The 21167-nt window shown below is 38.7% G+C and overlaps 1 protein-coding gene across 3 annotated transcripts in view; it reads left to right on the top strand.

Annotated features, from left to right (window-relative positions):
* The window catches only part of LOC146308728 (kinesin-like protein KIF2A), a 44196-nt gene that overhangs the window by 20910 nt on the left and 2119 nt on the right, over positions 1 to 21167 (top strand). Inside the window, exons 1-20 of one of the 3 annotated variants that reach the window (XM_084745806.1) lie at positions 1588 to 1804; positions 2738 to 2832; positions 4846 to 4965; positions 6301 to 6355; positions 8292 to 8414; positions 9418 to 9518; positions 10115 to 10210; positions 10809 to 10863; positions 11641 to 11803; positions 12507 to 12597; positions 12675 to 12738; positions 12820 to 12911; positions 14015 to 14157; positions 14291 to 14495; positions 15353 to 15463; positions 15744 to 15811; positions 17060 to 17149; positions 17809 to 17953; positions 18662 to 18763; positions 19443 to 19578. In XM_084745806.1, the coding sequence (XP_084601932.1) occupies positions 1744 to 1804; positions 2738 to 2832; positions 4846 to 4965; positions 6301 to 6355; positions 8292 to 8414; positions 9418 to 9518; positions 10115 to 10210; positions 10809 to 10863; positions 11641 to 11803; positions 12507 to 12597; positions 12675 to 12738; positions 12820 to 12911; positions 14015 to 14157; positions 14291 to 14495; positions 15353 to 15463; positions 15744 to 15811; positions 17060 to 17149; positions 17809 to 17953; positions 18662 to 18763; positions 19443 to 19578 (2116 nt within the window). In that variant the 5' untranslated portion in view covers positions 1588 to 1743. Of the gene's footprint in view, positions 1 to 1587; positions 1805 to 2737; positions 2833 to 4845; positions 4966 to 6300; positions 6356 to 8291; positions 8415 to 9417; positions 9519 to 10114; positions 10211 to 10808; positions 10864 to 11640; positions 11804 to 12506; positions 12598 to 12674; positions 12739 to 12819; positions 12912 to 14014; positions 14158 to 14290; positions 14496 to 15352; positions 15464 to 15743; positions 15812 to 17059; positions 17150 to 17808; positions 17954 to 18661; positions 18764 to 19442; positions 19579 to 21167 lie in introns of those variants that run through there. The other 2 variants (XM_084745807.1, XM_084745808.1) reach the window with 2 other exon arrangements.

Genomic DNA, 21167 nt, shown 5'->3' with positions numbered 1-21167 from the left:
CTACAGCAGTGTTTTGTGGACTCTGTATGTAGCGAGATAACAAAAATGTAAATCTCAAAACATGATGTTGTATTAATTTCTCTCTAGACTGGAGTTATTTTTTTTTAGTGTACTTTGACACACTTAAAAAATGTAAAGGTTTAAGGAAAAGACTATATTTGAAGCAGAATATGAAAGGTAGACACATCAGTAAAGTAAAAAGTGAAGGAAAAATGTAAAATTTAGAGTAAAATTGTATTTCTACAGTGTGGTATTAGTACTTTTACTTCAGTAAAGAATCAAAAGATTTCCTTCACCACTGAATAAATACTCATGTTAAACATTTAAGTGAACATGATTGCTAGTAAGATGCATCCTTAATGTTGCAGTTAACGACGTTTAAATCAGAAAAGGACGACACATCTAAAAGAAAAGAGAGTCTGTGGATGTTCTGTCAACAAACTCATGTGATGTGGTATCTCTCCACTGGACAGCGTTTCCACAAAGACCAGTGTAACCACCATAATACTTTAATACTCAATTAATCAAACCAGGTTTTAATGAAAATTCAAATTTTAAACAATAATACTATCATCAGGAATTTTATCACAGTTTATTGCGAGAGGTCGTGGGTTTGAATCTCAGCTGGGGCAGGACCTTTCTTAGTGGAGTTTGCGTGTTCCCTGTGCTTGCATGGGTTTCCTCAGGGGGCTCCAGTTTCACCACTTTTCTATGTGGATGTCCAGTCAGTGTTGATGGTAAATGTAATCAATTGGAACAATGAATTCTTTAGTGTTGATTGGGAGAGCTGATTTTAATCAAGTAGAAGATGAAGAAGCAGAAGAAAATGTATTTGTATAGCGCTTTTCACAGACATTAGTCAAAGAGCTTTACACAACATTAAAAACAAAGGAGAAATCTACAAAATGTTGAGATTAAAAATGTAAACATAATGAAGAAGACATAATATACAATGCAAATGCTCACTAAGTGCATAAAATGAAGACCTGCATTGGCTACAGGTCAGCCAAACACCCATCTGAACTTTTAAATGAGTCCACAGTGTCTGCACAAAATCATTTTTTTCCTGCATCCAGTGATGTCGCAGTGATGTCACAGTGATATCATTGGAGTTAAGACCACATCAGCTTGGACAGTCTCATCCTCTGAATAGCCAGGGGACGTGCTGTATGAATATTTTTGTCACCCAGCGCTATACAGTATATGACAACATGGGCATCAGAAGCTTAGGCGCAATGCATCATGGTACATGCAGGTACAGCTTTGTCTGTCAGTATAGCAGCTAAGGAATTCATTGCTTCAATTAAAAACATTTACCATTAGAATGACACATTCCCAGCAAACTAAAAAGCACTTTCCATCCACCATCACAATAATGACAATATTCTTTGGTTGTCCAAATGCAGAAAATAACAAAGAATAAAAAGAAAATATTTTTAATAAATGCTGTTTTAAATAAAAAAACAGTTGAATAAAAAAAGTGAAAAATATTAACCTAAATGTATAAAATAAAGAGAATAATTTAAGAGTTTTTTAATTTAAGTAAAGATGCGTCTTCAATCTGCTGAGTGACACCACCCGCGCATGCGCAGCGGCTCCTCTCCTCTCCTCCAGCCTCTCCTATGACTGACCGACAGTGACCTCCTCAGCTTCAGTTTCTGCTGCAGGAACTTGGACAGGCCCGGCACACGCGCACACACTCACGCGCGCACGCACTCAGAAAACGCCGCACGAGGAGGAGAGATGGCCGGTATCTTCGGGAAAATCTTCGTCGGTATTTACGTGGAGATAAAACGGAGCGACGGTACGTAGCTAGCTCCTCGCACACACACACAGATAGAGACAGACACACACACACACACACACACACACACACCGCTCTCCTCCGGCGGGTCCGGATGAGAGCAGCTAACGTTACCGCTCACCGCTAGCTAGCAGGCTGCTACATCACCGTCTTAACCGTCAAAAAGCGGCGTAACAGCCGTTAAACACACACTACGGGTGTTTTCTGTCATGTTGCTGTCGACTGTCAGTCATGTAGAGACACACCGGCTGGTCAATCAGCTCAGGGAGGGAGTGAGGGGGGGGGGGGGCGGGCGGTTCCATCCACCTGTGCGGCTGTGCGGCTAAAAATGACACCTGCCCTCCTTCCTGCTCCTCCGCATCATGGCCGAAACCCTCCACTGCTGCTAAAAGCTGCACTGCATCATCCAGCAGCAGTGGCCTGTGAATCCTGGGCTGAGGCTGGAGAAGGAGGAGGAGGAGGAGGAGGATGATGGCTGCATTGCATGGGGGCCTCTCCCCTCTCACTGCATTTCATCTCTCTGGCACAAAATACCCTGCTTCATCCCGCATAAATCTGTGCATATTCAAAGTCAAATTGAATCAAATTAACAGGCAGTGAATGCAGCTCTTTTAACTTGTGTGTTTGACACAGTGAATGACAGGGGAATTAGTCTTATCATCCATCATGAGCCACACCCATTAGCATCAGTATCTTTATTTTAGGGTTAAACTGTCTCTGCAGGAATCTAAAATGCTAGTTATTGACTTAATGTCTCTTCCTGCTTGAAATGATCTGAAAGTAATTGTCTGAGTTAGATATATGTGTGGCTCATGGCTCATTGGATGTGTTAATGTCTGCCTCTGTGATTTTAAAGCAGCATATATACAGTATACCCTATAGGCGTTGACTCTGCAGGCCTGGCATGTCTTTACATCTCCTCTTCCTCTGCAGGACGGATACACCAGGCGATGGTCACATCCCTGCATGAGGACAATGAGAGTGTGACAGTGGAGTGGATCGAGAACGGAGACACCAAAGGGAAAGAGGTACAGTTGCCACTTTGTGCCATCAAACTTTCTGTATACTGTACCTGAATGCACTCATTGCTCTGCTCTAGGGCTGCAGAGTGAGTCACAATCACAATAAAATCACAATTTAGCCAAATTGCATCATAATGAGGTACTGTAGTGCTGCATAGATGTCGTGGCCGAAAACTCTTTTTGTCCAGATGAAAGACAACATGCTTGTTCTTCTTCTTCTCTCTTCTCTCTCTCTCTCTCTCTCTCTCTCTCTCTCTCTCTCTCTCTCTACATATATATATATATATGTGTATATATATGATAAATATCACATCATGAAAACTGTAATGCAGAATTGATCATCATCTCTAATTGTATTGCTAACTGTAATCACAATTTCAGTCACAATAATCACAGTATGACTTTTTATGACTTGTTACCAAATCGTGCAGGGTACTCTGCTCTCATCATTCATGATTAACAAATCCTTTTTTCTTCCTGTCTGTTCAGTGTGTTTGGAAAATTGTTTGTGTCCTACTACAATACAGTTATATTGCCTTACATTCAAAAAGCATAAATGTAATTTATTGCGCTCATCTTGCAGAGGTTAATCCCTCCACAGCCTCCCTTTGAAAGAAATACTTTGTGCTAAAAGTAGTCTATAAATGTTTCCTACTAAAGCTGCTACGATGTATCAGATCTCAAACTTTATGTTTTTTCAAACACTTGCCCCATGGGCCTCCAAGACCATAAATCTGGTGGCCCAACTATAAATTTAGTAGCCCAAGTATAATTTTGGTGGACCAAATGTAAACTTGTGTGAAAACAATACAAGAAGTGCTATTTAACACAGCTCTCCTTAACTATGACGCTTGTGCTGAATTGTGATGCAGTGTTTCCTGAAGGCATTATTTCCGATTAAAAAACTGCCTAGACTTTTTGGCTTGTTGAGGAAAGTGGTGGCACACACTGCGGAAAACTAAGCTCTTAAATGTGTCAGATTCTAGCCATTTAATCTTCTGTTTTCACCCACTCCTAAATTCTCATTGCCATTTTGTTTTTTCATAGTCCACCTTTTTGTGTTCTGTGATGATCATGTTAGCATTTTGAGTAGGCTTAATAAACCCAGACATCAGTTGCCCCAACATGTCAATAGCTAGCCAGTAATGAGTACTGTTCACTGTTTTCATAGAACGTGAACTAAAACATGCAAAGGAATCAGGATGTTTGCAGAACTGTGACATGTTGGCGAAGGCTCACGGTATGGAGATAAAACTTGGTGACCACAGGGGGCCACCTACGTGGAATATTTGGTGGCCACAGAGTTGTCAAAAGTATCAATACGTTTTCATTACAACCAAATTAAAAACTATAAAATACTCACAGTCAGCTATTGCAAGTGCTGAAGATATTTCAAAGAAAATATCAAAGTGCTCATTGTGCAAAACCAGACAATGTTCAGTGACTTTTTCTGTATCAGCACTGTCTAACACCGACTAGTCAACTAGTCTAACAGTAAGAAAACACTCAGAAAGCAGTTAAAATTGAGTGCAGTTTATCAATTAATGATGTTACTCTCACTGTCTAAACTAGCACACTGACAAAATGCTGTGTGTATTAAGAGCTATTTGAAGCCTTTAATCACAGTGTGCAATCGCCAAATCATATCATTAATCATATAGTTGACTAGTTTGTGTGCGACTGTTCTGTGTGTTGTTCTAACAGAGAGTTGAAGTCATGGCACCACTTCTGGTCTGTTCCACAAACTTCTGTAACCCAATGCAATCTCTCAGTCAAGCATTTATTTTATCAGCTTTTCTGAAAAAAAGTGTGTTCCTGAGGTTTACACATTCTGGTTTTTTTTTTTGTTTTTTTTTTGTTTTTTTGTGGATACAAATGTCAGTCAGATTTTCAGTGAGGTTTACTGTACTCTTATGCTTTCTCAAGTAAAAAGATTTTGGTCTTAATAAGATTACCTGATTAAGTAAAGGCTATAATAATGATGATAAAATAATAACCTGTGTCTTGTTTGTGTCTCAGATCGATCTGGAGAGTGTCTTTGCTCTGAATCCAGATGTTGCTCCTGACGAGGAGATACCACAGAGTCCTGAGGCTCCTCTTCCTCCCACCAGTGTTGCCAAAACCAGCAAACTCCCCAAGGTCTGCTCCTCACCAGTTTTTATCGATTTTGAATTATCAATCCCCTTTTCTCACGCATGACATGGTCATATTAGATTATTTTACTCTAGATTATTATTCCTGATTTGAAAAGAACGTGGTATTTTTGTTCCACTTTAGGGCATTATTTCTGAGTCAGTGTTTTTTATATGTGTGCATACAGAGTACAAACACAAATAGCTTGACCCTCTAACTACACCCTCTATTCTTTCAGTGTGCATTAGCACTTGTATCATGTGAATTTACTATGATTGTAAAGTACCTTTGTCCAGTTGCATAAACCCTTAAACTTTACTGAGGAATTGTCACTAAGGACCTTCCTTACCTTCCTTAGGGTGATTTTATGCAACAATTTTTTCCTGAGGCATTCTTAAATGAAAATTTAAGGGAAACCTTAGCCTAAGTAGTTTTATGCTACCAGGCACCTAATATTGGGGATTTTACATTTTATTTTAGTAATTTAAATCTAAGACTTTAATGAATTGTTCAAAATTTTTGATGTGACAGATTTTCTAACTAAATTGTCAGAGAAAATGCATGGATTATAACTTGCAGGTAGTGTGGTACTCCGTATGAAATACTTGCTGTTAAACATTTTTAAACTTTACCTGGGAATCTGTAACTCTGTCCCCTCTAAGGTGATGGCCCACAGCAACGCTCAAACACTAATAGTATAACATTAAATAATAAATCATGTCAAAATCTTCACCTTTTTATTTATTTTTTAATCAGCTCAAAAACTTAGAAAGAGACAGTTCACCTGCCTGTGTGTCTCTGTACTGGTTAAGTGAATGCTAACAGGATTATACTAATAAATTTATGCCTGACATTTACTGACAAAGTAATGAGTACAATGAGGACAAGCTGTGGTTAATTTACCAGTTATATAATATCCATTGTATAATGACCCATAAAAATAGAAAGAATTCACTCATGAAAAAGGGAGGGGTTAATCAGTATTGATTCTACATGTAACTAATATAAAAGATGAATGTTTGAATTGATTAAAGTACCTCAATTGGCATTTATGTCCACAGTAATAAAGGTATTCAACACATTACACCTAAAATTTAAATGTAATATCAGTTGATTAATATTAGTTATATCCTGCAAAGTAAAAAAGGGGAAAAAGTGTTTAATTGTGCAGTGTTTTTTAAGTTTAAAGTATTATGAGAACCACTTTAATTTCAGCATGTAACTCTGCTTGAGTGTGGCAGATACTCCTGTAGGTGAACACCACTTGACAACAACTCCTGTGAAATTGGTCTACTTTCAGCTCTGTAATAGTTTATGATCGTTTTGTGTTTTTATTTTCAGACCAGACGAATTACAGCAGCAACCAAGTCCGAGAACGCTCCACGAGAGAATAGAGGTATGTTTGATTTAAATCAGAGGTGTTCAAACTAAGGCTCACCTCCGCGGGGAGATGTGGAAGAGTTTTTATTATATCTTGACCTGAGGGCAGACACGTCACCAGGTTCTTGTCTAATATGCATAACACAGACAGTTCCTCCATTTTCTGCTGTAGGATTGCTGGTGTTATTCACAAATTTAGACTCTAAAAACTGAATAAGTTGCTGCGGGCGAAGTTGAGCCGATGCTGCGGCGTGTGTCCACAGGACAGCACAGGCAAAAAAAAAGCATCATTCAGCTTAATTATATGCTTCTGCAGCTTTTTATATAGTGGCTTCACCTGGCGTGACTCAGTCTTTTTGCTTCTTTTTCCCCATAAAACAGTCCCTCCAGGATTTTGTGGGCTGTTTTTGGAATTGTTGTGGTCTAAAATGCCTGATTACACAGCAGCTTTTTAAAAAAAAATTGTTATGCATGTTGAAGTGTATTTAAGCTTTTTTTTCCCCATTACAATCAAAGGCAACTAGTTGCTGGAAGAACAAAACTGCACTGTATTCTAAGTGTTACAAGTAACCTCAGCAAAAAGGCTCACAGGTACAAAAACTCCAACGAAATATGCTTTATTTGAAGATGAAAAAGTGCACATAGCGTTGATAACTGTCAATAACAATGACAAACCTTCTGTTGTTTTCAGTACCTGTGACAAAATAAATAATATAAATGCAAAAAAGAAAAACAATGAATAATAAAACAAACATTGACTGGGTTCACTGAGACGTACATGTATGATGAGTTTTCGTGTCTTGTCACCACAACATCGCAACTTCCTGGAGGGAAAGAAAAACAAAAACCAACCTGCTAAAGTTATTTTCACTCCAGCTGCTAAAAGTTTTAAAATTAGATTTGAATTAACTCCTTTATCAATGTTAACTTCATCCATGCACGGTTTCAAAACAACATCCTGGCAAGAAGTGCATAAAATCTACTTTGGGAAAAACTGTGAATGTCATAGTCAACACATTGGAAATTCATAATAAAGGTCCAAGACTGCCTTCACATTAAAGTGCATTATTGGCTGTTACCCAGTTTGATAAATGAGGCCAGTACAGGAGCTAGTGTGTCCCATTATTTAAGATGTCTATTACGCCTGTGTGGTATCTATTAGGGCTGAACAATTAAATTAAATAAAAGTTTATTGATATCACAATATGGCTGCAAAGGTGTCCTGGCCACCACATCATTCTCTAGACTTCAGAAAAAATCTTTGTTTAGTTCAGATCCCTGAAAAAAAAAACTAACAAACACCATAATCATTTTAATGTTTTTCAATGAAAATAAGAACCATGTAAAAATGATCCTTTCCTCTAATATCATAAATCATATCGCAATCGCAATATCAATCAAAATAATTGTAATTAGCCTTCTAAGACAAGTCTTGCTGGGTTTAAATGCTTATGGATTAACAGATTAATGAATACATAGAAAATAAACACCCTTATTCCACAGATTCTTGCTAAAGCACCACAGTATTTGATTTAAAATGGTATTTTGACACACATTTTGCAGTTAACAAATAGTGTTTGAAAATTGCAGTAGTCCAGATTGCAATTTCAACAAAATTTAGAATAATTACTCCTAGTCCTAGTGTAGATAATGGATGGATGGATCATTTGGTTTGGAGAGTGTTAGCAAATAGCCAAAGGGGACATTTGGTTTTATTCACAAACCAAAGATATTAAGTTTATTGTCATTGAGGACAAACCAAACCATCAAATATTCTCATGTTAGAAGCTGGAACCAGCACATTTAATAACTGACAAATCATTTCATCTCTACATAAAACCAAAACTATCTGCATGGAATAGATATCAGTAGATGTAAACAAAAAAAAAAAGTCTCTTTGTTTGTTCTAATTTGCACAATCTGATGATTATGTTGGCCTGTGTTCTCCTCAGCTGCAGCAGTGGGAACCACCCGGGCCCGTCCCAGTCAGCACAGCCAGCCTGCAGAGCCAGCTCCACCAGCCATCGCTCCCCAGCCTGCAGCCATCAACCAGTCCCTGTTACAGCAGCAGAATGGTAAAACACACACACACACACACACACTCTGTCCATCTGGATCACACATGTCAGAGCTTTTCCAAGTCCACGTGCTTTTAGTTTTTGTCATCTCCGGTGTACTTCGAGGTAGTTTCCAATTTTGTGTATGTGTGTGTTGTGTTATTTTATCTGGTGGAGAGCATGTTGCTGAGGCCACAATCGGTGATGTCATGCTCCCACACAGCTGTGAGTGTGAGGGCGTCAAAGGCTCTTTCACAGGCGCTCGCTGGCTTGGCTTCTGGACTTGGACTCATACTACAGCATTTGTTTTAGTTTTCAGCTGTGGCTGTTGGAATTAGCATAAATGTACGCTCATGTGGAAATAAAATCAGGTCTTTGGATTTAACTCTCAGAGCATGACATGTGGAAAGCTGCTGGATCAATTCAAATGATAAGGTTTTACATTTTTAATGTCAACATATCACATATTATCACATTAAAATACTTTCTCTGCCCTGTTCCACTTCAGAAAGCAAATTAAAGTTAATACCACACATTTTTTTCATGAATCTTTAACAGAAATAGCAATTTTAGTGACATAAGGGTCAGCAAAATAGCATCAGCAAACTCTTATTTTCCCAACATACATCATATTCATTCAGCTTAGTTTCCCTCCATATTTTTGTGTTGGTCAACCTCACCCCACCTGCAGTGGCTCTGCGTCCCACAGTTTGAGAACCACAGCTTTAAAAAGACCAAACCCAACAATGAAACAAACACAGCACCACCAGAGCACTAAATGTGGATTAATCTGCTGAAAATACTCCCCAGCAAAACTATTTCCTCCCATTTTAGTACAGTTTGATAAAAAGTACATTGATCTTATTTAGCTTTTTTGTAAAACAAAATTATGTATTTGTGAGTTGTTCATTTTTAAGTCTTGTGCAAAAAACAGGGATGGGAAGTCAAATATGACACCAGACTTATCCTTAAATAATTCTGGTTGTTAATTGTGCTTATTTTGATCATTTTTACTTTCCAGCACGGAGGAAATCCAACTGTGTGAAGGAAGTGGAGAAGCTGCAGGAGAAACGAGAGAAGAGGCGACTTCAGCAACAAGAGCTCAGAGAGAAGAGGGCGCAAGTGAGGAGCAAACACACACATACACTTTACACACACATACAGACAGTGTCTGAGGTGTGTAAAGGATAGCTACTCGACATACTTCACTGAAAAGTTCATCCTCAAAGTTTGTGCACCACTGGAGGCTTCAAGTTTCCACACCACTCCTGTGTGAGTTGCATATTGAACCACAAATGGCTTCCAAATTATTTGTAACAACAAAATCATGCTCATAAGTACACGTCTCATACTGAGACTTGAGGGAAGCGCACTTAACAGTAAAGGTCCAGCAACCAAGTCAAGGAACAAGAGGAGAAATATATTTTTGACTAGATATGTTTTGTTCTTTTTTCCAGGTAGCTAGAAAGGTTTTGTTTTTACTAATTTAACCTGGTGCACTGATGGTCAATAATGGATTGAACTGAGCAAAAATATAGCTTCAGCTTCTCTGCCAGGTTCAGATCTCTTGCAGAACTCGAATAGGACCATTGATCCATACCGACTGTATGGATATGTAACATTTACAAAATGCGCAACTTTTCTTGGCTTTTTTGGAGTACGTTTCATCTGACGCTCTTGTTTTTTGTTTTTTTGTTTGTTTGTTTTTTTCATTTCAGGAGGTGGATGTGAATTTACCGAATTATGAAATCATGTGTATGATCAGAGACTTCAGAGCCAGTCTGGACTACAGGCCTTTAACCAGTAATGACCTGGTAAGTCTCTGTAAAGCACTTAAATCTTCAAGAAAAGGTTGGGTGACACAGTTTATAGAAGCAAGTTTCTCAACTAATTAAGGTTTTAAGATAGCAGAGATGTGAGTTATTTACTTCACAGCACATATTTATATCTTAGACATAATGTAGATACATGCATGAGATTTAATTAAAAAAATACTCTTGGGGTTTTAGCCAAAAGAACAAAGCTTTATTGTTCCTGTTATCATCATCTATAAAAAGCTCACTGTTTAGATTAAACCCCTTAAATCCCACCAGTCGTCATAATCTCACTCTGTGCAGCCAAACCATATTAAAACTCACAAAATTTGATCTAAAATTTTAGTAAAGGTCAGATATTCCACTTATGTCAGGTTGATTTTCTGGGAAATGTGTGTGAATTAATGCACAAGACTTCTACAAATATTTCGGTTTAATGAAACGGAGCAGCGGTAAGAAACAGAACTTAAATGGAGAGCTGAAACAATATAAGTGAAACTGTCAGTGTGAAATAAGTTAATATTAAAGCTACTTTAAGCGGAAATAAAAGGAGAAAAGTTGTGATTTTGGTGGTACAATTAATCTGTCGATGTTCCAGATCGAGGAGCACAGGATATGTGTATGTGTACGTGCACGTCCCCTCAATAAAAAAGGTAAGAGTGGCTTTATTCTGTAGGTGTGTTCAGACACAGCGAAGCAAATTTTCACTTTGACTCATTCAGACATATTTGAAAGCTGAACCTGTTCTGCAGTCTGTGTTTATTCACCCCCATTCACCTTATTTATAAGTACTGAATGTTATCTTTCTTTTTATTTACAGTCAAAATATTATTTCCCTGTTAATGATCTTTTAATTTGATCTTGCATTGTGAATTGTACACAGTTTGCTTAAGTGACAAAATCAGTGTGTCCATGTGAATTCAAATTTTGTACCAAAATGAAACAAAGAGATTAAAAAACAAAGACTACTACAAATGACACTGTTTAGAGATGGTAGAGTGCTGCATGCTGCTGCACAGAAAGAGGCGCCCTGAGCAGTTGGGGGATTGGTGCCTTGCTCAAGGGCACCTTGACAGTGCTCAGGAGGTGAAACTGGCACCCAGAGATGTGCACAATGAGCTGTTCTGCTGTCTTTTTCTTTGCTGTTCTTCTCAAGTCTAAAGAGTGGCAGAGTGGGCACACGGTTCTGGTTGCAAACAGGTGTTTAGTGGTATTAATATATCTGTTTGAGGTAAATAGTGGGAGGTGAAATGAAGCCCATATACCCAGTTCCACAATAATTGAGATTTATTCTTTACACCAGTTACATTCAGTTAAAATTCGCTTTGCTTTCTGTCTGAACACTCAGTATCAGTAACTGTCATTTTCTTGAACACCTGTTTACGTGTGAACAGAACATGGAAATAAATTCCTTGTCTGTGTTTCTTCAGAGTTGACAGCGAAGGATTTGGATGTGATCACCATTCCCAGTAAGGACGTGGTAATGGTCCATGAGCCCAAGCAGAAAGTCGACCTGACCCGCTACCTGGAGAACCAGACTTTCCGATTTGACTACGCCTTCGATGAGAACTCCACCAATGAGATGGTTTACAGGTGAAGTGTCTGTCTGTGGAAACCCAGCATGTTCAATATTAGATAAATAAAAACACAAGGAAATAATCATATGAATAAACTTTTTTAAAATCCATAAATGAAGCAACAATTTGTGCAACAACTAAAGAAATTCTGTGTTATTTCATTTTCATGATAACTAAATTTTATTGGATGTCATTTTTATTTCTTATTATTTATTTCATAGACATTTTATTCCACATTTATTTCAGTTTTTATTCCACATTGTCTCTTTTCATTCAGTGTTGTCACCAGTCAGACTTTTCAGCCAATCACGTCCTCTGCCTCTCTTATGATAGCATGCTCAATAATTGCTACAAAATTTAGCCTGTTAGCTGAGTAACATGTTTAGCCTTGTTAAGCTAAGTAAAGATGCTTGTGTCTGTTTAGTTCGTATGTGTTTATTGACAGCAGCCGTTTGATGGTTGGTTAAAAAGTACATTCACATAGATAGTTGTTGATCAAGTTGTGCTAACGAGCTAAATCTGGTAGCAGCTCTCTATCTAAGGACAAGGAGAGGCAGGAGGCTGAAAAGTGAGAGAGCACTGACAATGAAATGAAAAGTGACATCAAATAAATACAGACATTTGAAAGATTGTGTTTTGAAATCAAAATTAATTTCTGTCGAACTGTTATTATGAAAATAGGATTTTCAGCTTGCTAACAGAAGCTCTTCTGCTTGTAGGTTCACTGCTCAGCCGCTGGTTGAGACCATTTTTGAGAGGGGGATGGCGACCTGCTTTGCATACGGACAAACTGGAAGTGGAAAAACACATGTGAGAGCTTTTAAATTCAAAATGAGTTCATGTTTTCATGTTGCTCTTCCTCTTCTAATTCATATTTCTTTTTCCAGACAATGGGAGGAGACTTTTCAGGAAAGAACCAGGACTGCTCTAAAGGGATCTATGCACTGTCTGGTTAGTTCCTCCCATTCCTCTCTGTTTTCACTGCTGGTTTACTGTGTTTGACTGAATTCAGTCTCTCTTTTTCTTGTGCAGCCAGAGATGTCTTTCTCATGATAAAGAAGCCAAATTACAAGAAGTTGGATCTCCAAATCTTTGCCACATTTTTTGAGATTTACAGCGGGAAGGCAAGTGTGTTTTAACATGAGTAGTTAAGAATTTATTCAAGAAAATGAGTTTGTGTTGCCTGTATAAATTACTGTATTAATGGTCTCAGGGTAGGAAATCAGTCTAAACTGCCCAGAAATGCTGAGAATGACATGTTTGTTCTGACTTTTAGGCTCAGGAGTAAAAACATTTTATGAACTTTCCTAACTTCGTAAGTTGCTCCCATCTCTGCTGATATTTAGGAAAGGTCTAGTCATGTCCTAAACAGATGGTGCGCAGACAGAGACAGTCTGCGGGAGGAGAGATTGAGCTATTAAAAGATTGTTTTGACAAATACTGAATACATTTTTTGACTGACCTTGTGGGGGATGCAAATTAGCCACACGCTGTCAAGGTTCTTGCAGCCTTTGCGTTTTTTGGCAAAACATCCAGCTTTGCAACAACGATGATTTGGGCATCTCAAACAAATGTTTCAGCTGTAAAATAAGAATCTTTTATCACTCCTACTGCGCAAATTCATTCAGTCATCGCCACCACTGAGTTTGAAGGGGCTTTGGCGCTTTAGCATAATGAGCTCCCTATAAAACAGACTGGGTGTGGATTAAGAGGGGACAGAAAGAAGCTGCTGGCAGAGCGGCTTCAGACGTGACATTTCTGCATTAGTGTTCTGTTTGTTTAACAGGTGTTTGATAAATTGATCATAGTGTCTCCCTTTTGTTGTACTTAAGGATAGTTGACTCCTGTTAAGTATATCCTGAAGTCCTGATTAAGTCCTTCCCTGATGGGCTGTTGTTTATCTCTATCTCTATATCTAAAATGATGCCGTCCAGTAAAGTGTGACTGTGTTACATGCCACTGCTGAATTTGGGTACTGGGCAGGTGCTAATGTCAAACTCTGTTCATAATCTCTACTTTGTGTCATAAAACAGCGACATCCTAAATAACTGTAGTTGTACTCTGAGGTTGGAGTAACTTTAGTCCTTATTAGTTTATCTTTCCATCCTGACTCTGCTCAAGAACCCCATATATTCACTTTATGTTGTGTGATTTATTGCAGTATTTTAGACTAATAGGCACAGTAAAGCTATAGAGACACTGAACCACTTTGTATTTGCATTAAAAGGTGTTTGATCTGCTAAACCGCAAAGCCAAGTTACGGGTCCTGGAGGACGGGAAGCAGCAGGTGCAGGTGGTGGGGCTGCAGGAGAGGGAGGTGAAATGCACAGAGGACGTCCTCAAACTCATCGAAGTGGGAAACAGCTGCAGGTAAATCTGCAGCAGGAGCAGTAGTTGGAGAGCAGCTGAAGAAATGTTAAAATATAATTTAGAAAACTTCAGATGTCTCTTGAAGAACACGTTCTAGTCGTTTTTTTTTCCCCACTGCCTGTGTCTCCTTCAGGACTTCTGGTCAGACCTCGGCGAACGCTCACTCCTCCCGGAGCCACGCTGTGTTCCAGATCATTCTGCGTCGGCGGGGGAAGATGCACGGAAAGTTCTCCCTCATCGACCTTGCTGGGAACGAGAGAGGGGCGGACACATCCAGCGCTGACCGTCAGACTCGTCTCGAAGGAGCTGAGATCAACAAGAGCCTGCTGGCACTAAAGGTCTCGCCCTCAGTACTTAACATATCCTCTGCATCAGTGACTTGACTGTAAAGGTTGACCAGTTTTCAAACAGCCTGGAAGCAACTGCACACATTCACAGTACTGTCAGAAAAGATGTTTGAGCTGTGTGTATTCAGTCTCAAAACACCAGTGTGAGAAAACAGTTATGACACAGGTTTTAGAAAATTATTTAATCTCCACAGACTGAATCAGAAATGCTTGAAAAAATGAAATTTCAGCCAGGAAAAATAAATGTGAGCACCTCAGTGACCAGCAGCACACTACAGACGGACTTTAGAGGTCAGGTTTCGGTCTGTTGTTGGCCTGCTGCTCAGAATACAAACATGATGAGGATTTAATAGTTTAAATTTAATGCAGTACAGCTCAGAATAAAAACACCTAGCCAAACTAGATTTTGTTAAGTGTTCATTATTCATTATTTTCAGCATTTGTCAGGATCTTTTGGTCATATTTCTTGGCAAAAGTGATTGAAACCCTTTATTATTTTTATTTAAGTAAGATGCCACAGCAGTTATGGCAGCCTGTTTACTTCCACTGTCAACCTGGACTCGTCTGTATGGGACCAGAGGGAGTCACTAAAACCTACATGTTGTGTGACTGTGGACCTTCAGTCCCTTGTTATGACAGTGCTGTTCCATCAGCATGTATCTTTGCATTAACTGTTAAAGGTGAAAAATACCCATCCAATTTTCCTATTGTGTGAGATGTAACAAATCCTCACATTTGAAAAGCTGGAATCACAGGATATTTAAAAAAAAATGACCTAATTGATTGTTGACTAATTGTTCCAACATTAATGTTTTGTTCATCGATAACTTGTTCTTGTCTTCCTGCAGGAGTGTATTCGAGCTCTGGGCAGAAACAAACCTCACACTCCGTTTAGAGCCAGCAAGTTAACCCAAGTACTGAGGGACTCGTTCATCGGAGAAAACTCCAGAACATGCATGGTGAGACAACAGCAGTGCTATGTGTGTATTACTGCACATCCTGTGGACAGATGTTGATGTGCTTATGTGCTTTTGTCTGTAATCTGCCAGGGACTGCAGATGATATATGATTGTATGGTTAAATCTGCCACATTTACATGACAGGACTTAAGTGACCACGCTAATTAATATGCCTGTTGTCCCTTTTTAAATAAAATAAACATAAACATGCCTATTTAAACTATATTTTGTATGAAGTCTTGATAAATATTGATCTATGCTCTGATGTTTCCCTGCTCAGATTGCAACCATCTCTCCTGGAATGGCGTCATGTGAAAACACCTTGAACACGCTGAGATATGCCAACAGGTAAAACAAATTATTCTGAAAACAGTTTTTGAGGTTGAGGAATCTCACCTTACCTTTATTTCGATGCACTGGGTTAAGAAGGTTAATGAAAAAGCTGCAGTTTAGAGAAATATTTCTTTACATGGTGGTTTCATGAGCCTGAAAAACTTAGTTTAATAGCTGTGATTTGTTGTTAGAACTGATAATTCGTAGAGCAATATTAATTAAAATGTTTGATTGATTATTTTAGCAGTACTAATGGATTATTTTGACCACTTTGCAGCAGTGGAAAAAGATTAAAATACAACATTGACATATTAATCACTAGGGATGTGTTCAGAGAACAAAATATCAGACAACAAATCTCTCATCAAACCTTTTGTCTCCACACTCTTTCATTAGCAAAGAGCAAGGGAAGTTCAGGGCTGCAAATAATATTTGCTTTCATTATCGATTGTCAATTCTGTAAATTGGTCCATAAAATGTCAGAAAATGGTGAAAAGTGTTGATTCATGTCTCCCAAAAGCCCAAGATGACGCCGTCAAATTTTTCCTTTTGTCCACAATCCAAAGATATTCAGTTTTCTGTCAGAAAGGAGTAAAGAAACCTTAAAATCAGATTCAAAACAATTAATTGATTGTCAAAATAGTTTGTGATTAATTTAATACTTGACCACTAATTGATTAATTGACTGATGCAGCTCTGCTGTACTTAGAAGCTTCTCATTTTTTGCAAACTGTTGCTGGTTAAAATAAACTTTGCCGGTAGCAGATTACATCAGCTGTTAATTAATGACTAATGTATCTGCAGCTGGTGTCTGTATTCAAAGATGTGAAAAGATGCATCACTCTCTTAACACCGCTGTACAACAGTAAGCAGACTGTGACTTTTTGTAGTTCATCAGGGACCAAACTGTCTTTAGTGAAATGATCAACTTATCACCTCACATCAGTTTAAGAATCTCCTATTAAACTGATTCATATCAGATCAGTTATCACTTTAAAAAGGTAATGTCTCTGTCAGAGCTTTATCTGAGCTTTTATCAGCTGCCTGGAGAACATTAAAGTTATGGGCTGTAAAACCAAAAACAGCGATCTAAAACACTACTGCAGTCAGTTTTCTGGAACAACCTTTGTGGCCCTCCTCGTCTTCCTCCTTCCTCCACAAAATAACATGATCCTCTCCTGTCTCTTCTCCTCTTCTTCTTCTTCTTCTTCTTCTGTGGTTATGTGTTTGTATTGTTGTGTCTCTCTCCCACCATGTTTCCAGAGTAAAGGAGTTTGGGATCAGTCCCTCAGACATTCCCTTCTCCCAGAGCGGAGGTGGAGGGGGGCGCTCTGAGCTCTCCCCTACTTATGAGTACGATCACTTTACGCTTCGTCTCTCCACAGTGTCCTTCATAGCATGTTACCATCATACTGGCATATGACATTGCACCCTTTTACCCATTAATAACTACTTTTTGCTGCTTCCTGTTCACTCAGAAGTTACGCCAAGTTACTTAGAGCCACATAAAGTGTATTTCAGATCTTTATTTTTCTTACTGCAATTCAATCTTATGAAAAGACCAAAACCAATAGTGCATAAATCTGCTACCAAGTATTGTATCTGATACATCTACCTTTGTACCATAAAGCTCCATTGTTGTACCTGAAGGCCACTAAACTTAGAACTGGGTCCAACAAAATATATTCAGTAGATCTTAGCATAATATATCAATTAATCCCAAAGTGAGAAGGGATAACTTCTGCCTTTTTTTTTGTTTTGTTTTGTTTGCTGTCCATCATTTCTTGATGTTGACCTGCTTTATTTTTTCCAGGCTTGATTTGCCACAAACCTGCATGAAGTCTGTCTGTATCATATGTTGTTCCTCTGGCATGCTGAGCATTTTCACCAGCAACATGTCTCCTTATTGCATGCAACTACCGGCCAGTTTTGCTGCCCCTTGTTTCTCATCAGATTGCAGGAGTTCCAGTGGCCGTGTTGTGTTTTGACCAGCAGCACTGATGTGTTTTCAGGGTGAAGGAGCTCACTGTGGACCCTGCAGCAGCCATGGACGTTCGTCAGGGAGGACACGTCAACCAGCTGGAGGTGCTGGAGGCTCAGTGGGGAGTCGGGAGCTCTCCACAGAGAGATGACCTGAAGCTGCTCTGTGAACAAAACGTAAGTCAAACACTGACAGGTGTATGGAGGCTTGATTTTACATGTCAGAGCATTAGGGTTGGGTTTGTGCTTAAAACAGTTCTCACAATCTCATATCTTTAGTGTTGGCTTGCTGTAATCATTCCTCCTGTTCATACTAGGTGTTGAAAAGAACCAAAGTGAAACCAGAACATCCAGATTCTGTTCCAGAAAAAAAACTCATTTAAGAGACCATTGACACTTGTAACAGCTCTAATACATTATAATACAGTCTATCACAACAATATATCATGTGGCTCACGTCATGTTCAGGTAAAAAAAAAACAACAACAACAATCTTTATTTAATTTGTATTAGCTTTATTTAATAGCTGCCTTTAACAAATCCACTCATTTACTGCCACCTGTCCAGTCCAGAAACCCAGTACAGTTGTATGTTGAGCAGTTTAATGAAATCAAATGAGTATCATCCAAATTTACAGTCTTCTTAAAAGAGAGAATTTTGAACTTTACTGCTGAAGTCTTGTACTAAATACTGGAACATCATTTGCAGAGAAAAAGGACTGTGGGTTTTGTCCCCTGTCATTTACATTGGAAGTGCTTTAAGTCCAGTATGAACAGGAGGAAAAACTGGTTTGATGTTCATATGGGATGTATAACCACAAAGTTCTGAAACCACAGTTTTTGGATGCCAAACTGCAGTGATGTAAAACAGACTTGTTCTCTGCAGGAGGAAGAAGTTTCCCCGCAGCTCTTCACTTTCCATGAAGCCGTCTCTGCGCTGGTGGAGATGGAGGAGCAGGTTCTGGAGGACCACAGGGCCGTGTTCCAGGTACAGTACAGCCTTTACTTTAAAAAAAGTCATGTCTGTATTTCAGCGCTAAGTGTAAATGGGCTGGTTGAAGTATAAGAATGTAGATCAGAGGGTCTGGTCATTGATAAATGCAATTCACAGCTGAGCCAATCACAGGGAAGCTTAGTAATTAAGAGACACTTCATCAGGAAGTCAAACTGTTGTCAAACATAAACACAGCAGCACAGATCTGCAGCCAGATGGTGTGTTTGGTTTTTATTGTTACTACAAGGAAGGCAGAAATAAATAATATATTTCCTGTGTTCAGAGTGAGAATGTGTTGGCCAAGACCAAGTGATCTATCTCACACTGTTTACAAAAGTGATGAAAATGTGTATCCGCCTTGTGATTCAGATTGGCTCAAAAATTTAATGGATATTTTCTTGGCCTGTGCTACACCATTCTACCAAGTGTCATGAAAATCAGGCCAGTAGTTTTTTCACAATTCTGCTGACAGATAAACCAACGGCGCTGAGACATAACCTCCTCTCAGAGGTAATTAGTGGAGTAATTCTCAAGCAGTCCATATCTAATTTACATGTTAGTTATCACTGTAGGCATTTACATGCTTGCACTTCATTCCTGTTGTCCCTATTTGTCTGTCTAAGTCTAAGTCTAATCAATACACAAGGTGTTAAAGTGCAGCTTGTCCTTACAGGAGTCGATCCGCTGGCTGGAAGATGAGAAGGTGCTTCTGGAAATGACGGAGGAGGTCGACTACGACGTCGAGTCATTTGCAACTCAACTGGAACAAATCCTGGACCAGAAGATCGACATTCTCACCGAGCTGAGAGGTAAAGATCGTCTGTCAGTAAATGATTAAGCCCCTTTCAAACCGAACCCTTTTACCTAAAAATCAGCACAGTCTGAAATGATTCCATCAGAATAACTTAAAAAGACAGAGAGAGAGATTTTTTCAGCTTAAATTAATTTCTCAGTTTTTATCTTTAATGTACATAAACAGTGTAAAAGAGAGTTTGAAAATCCAGTATGTCAGTGTAAGGCTTCAACTGCAAAATAAGTTTCTCAGTAGGTGAGTTTCCATCCATCTGTGTGTTAAAAAAAAACACGAGTGAAAATGCAGAAAATTTGGGAAAAGTCATATTACAAAAATGTTTTATGCTTAGCTTAGAAAAAGTGCAAAGGAAGTGAAGAACTGTTCAGTGTCAGTCGATGAGGAAACACATTAAAGGGACAGTTCACCCCAAGATTGAAAATACGTATTTTTTCTCTTACCGGTGCAGTAAGTGCTATTTATCCATCTAGAAAGTTTTGGAGATGTTGGCTGTAGAGATGTCTGCCTTCTCTCCATTGTAATGGGACTAAATGGCGCTTGGCTTGTGGTGCTCTAAGACAAAAAATATATTTGGAAAACGTCAACTCAAATGTCTTCTTTCTAGAAATCATGACCCGGCTACTTGAAATAATCAACAGTCCATATTGTGAACAGTTTCATGTAGGAACAATTTTCTGAGGCCTGCACTGAGTTGGGTACCTGTCAGGTAACGTACAAAAAAAAAGTTGTGTCATGGGTAAAAAATATATTAATGTTACAGGTAGCATGAACTAACTGTGGGTGGACAATTTTTTTTCTGGAGAAATCAGAAATTAAAATTGTGCAGTATGTTGAAATTTTTGAGATGACTCAAAATTTCATGGCAGCGTACTGCAATAGATTTTTGACTTTTGAGGCCAACTAAAGCTCTTATGCTTTGAAATGAAATTTGAAAAATTTTGCTGACCTATAGTCTTTAGTTGAGATAATTTACTTTCCTTTAGAGAAACTTAAATTCTTTTTGAGATTCAAAGATTGATTTCAAAATTTGGTCACAGTGAGCTGTTGGCCTCATTGGTCATTGTTTCGGTGCCTGAAAACTAAATGGTTTTAACTGAAAAACATTCAAATTTGAACCATTATTCGCTGTCACTTTAATTTTTTAAATATGATTTTGGGGGGGTCCTAAAACTAAAGGATGCAAGTTTGTAAAACTGGACCCCTGCAGGACCAAAAGGTTATCACTGTGCAGAAGGAAGCGTACATATACTCATGGATGAGGGACTCAAGCTTGTGACAAAACGGGATTTAAGCATTAATAGCTTTCTGCTCGTCTGGTTTGTAACCTCTCATCTGTGAGTAGATGCTGTTTGGTAAAAATAAAGTAGTTACTACATGAAGCTGCTCATAACAAGGTCTCTTAATTATCTTGAATAGCTGGGTCATGATTTCTAGATTCTGGGTGTATTTTTTGGCTCTTTGAGCACCATCAAGTTCCGTCAGGAGAGAAGACAGACATCTCTACAGCCAATATCTCCAAAACTCTGTGACTCACACCAAAACTACAGGCCAGAGGAAAAATGTGTATGTTTCACTTTTGGATGAACT

Source organism: Lutjanus erythropterus, chromosome 20, assembly GCF_056507025.1.
Source record: "Lutjanus erythropterus isolate fLutEry1 chromosome 20, fLutEry1.hap2, whole genome shotgun sequence".
NCBI lineage: Eukaryota > Metazoa > Chordata > Actinopteri > Lutjaniformes > Lutjanidae > Lutjanus > Lutjanus erythropterus.
The sequence above is the reverse complement of the archived record's forward strand: the minus strand, read 5'-3'. Positions and strand labels throughout refer to the sequence as shown.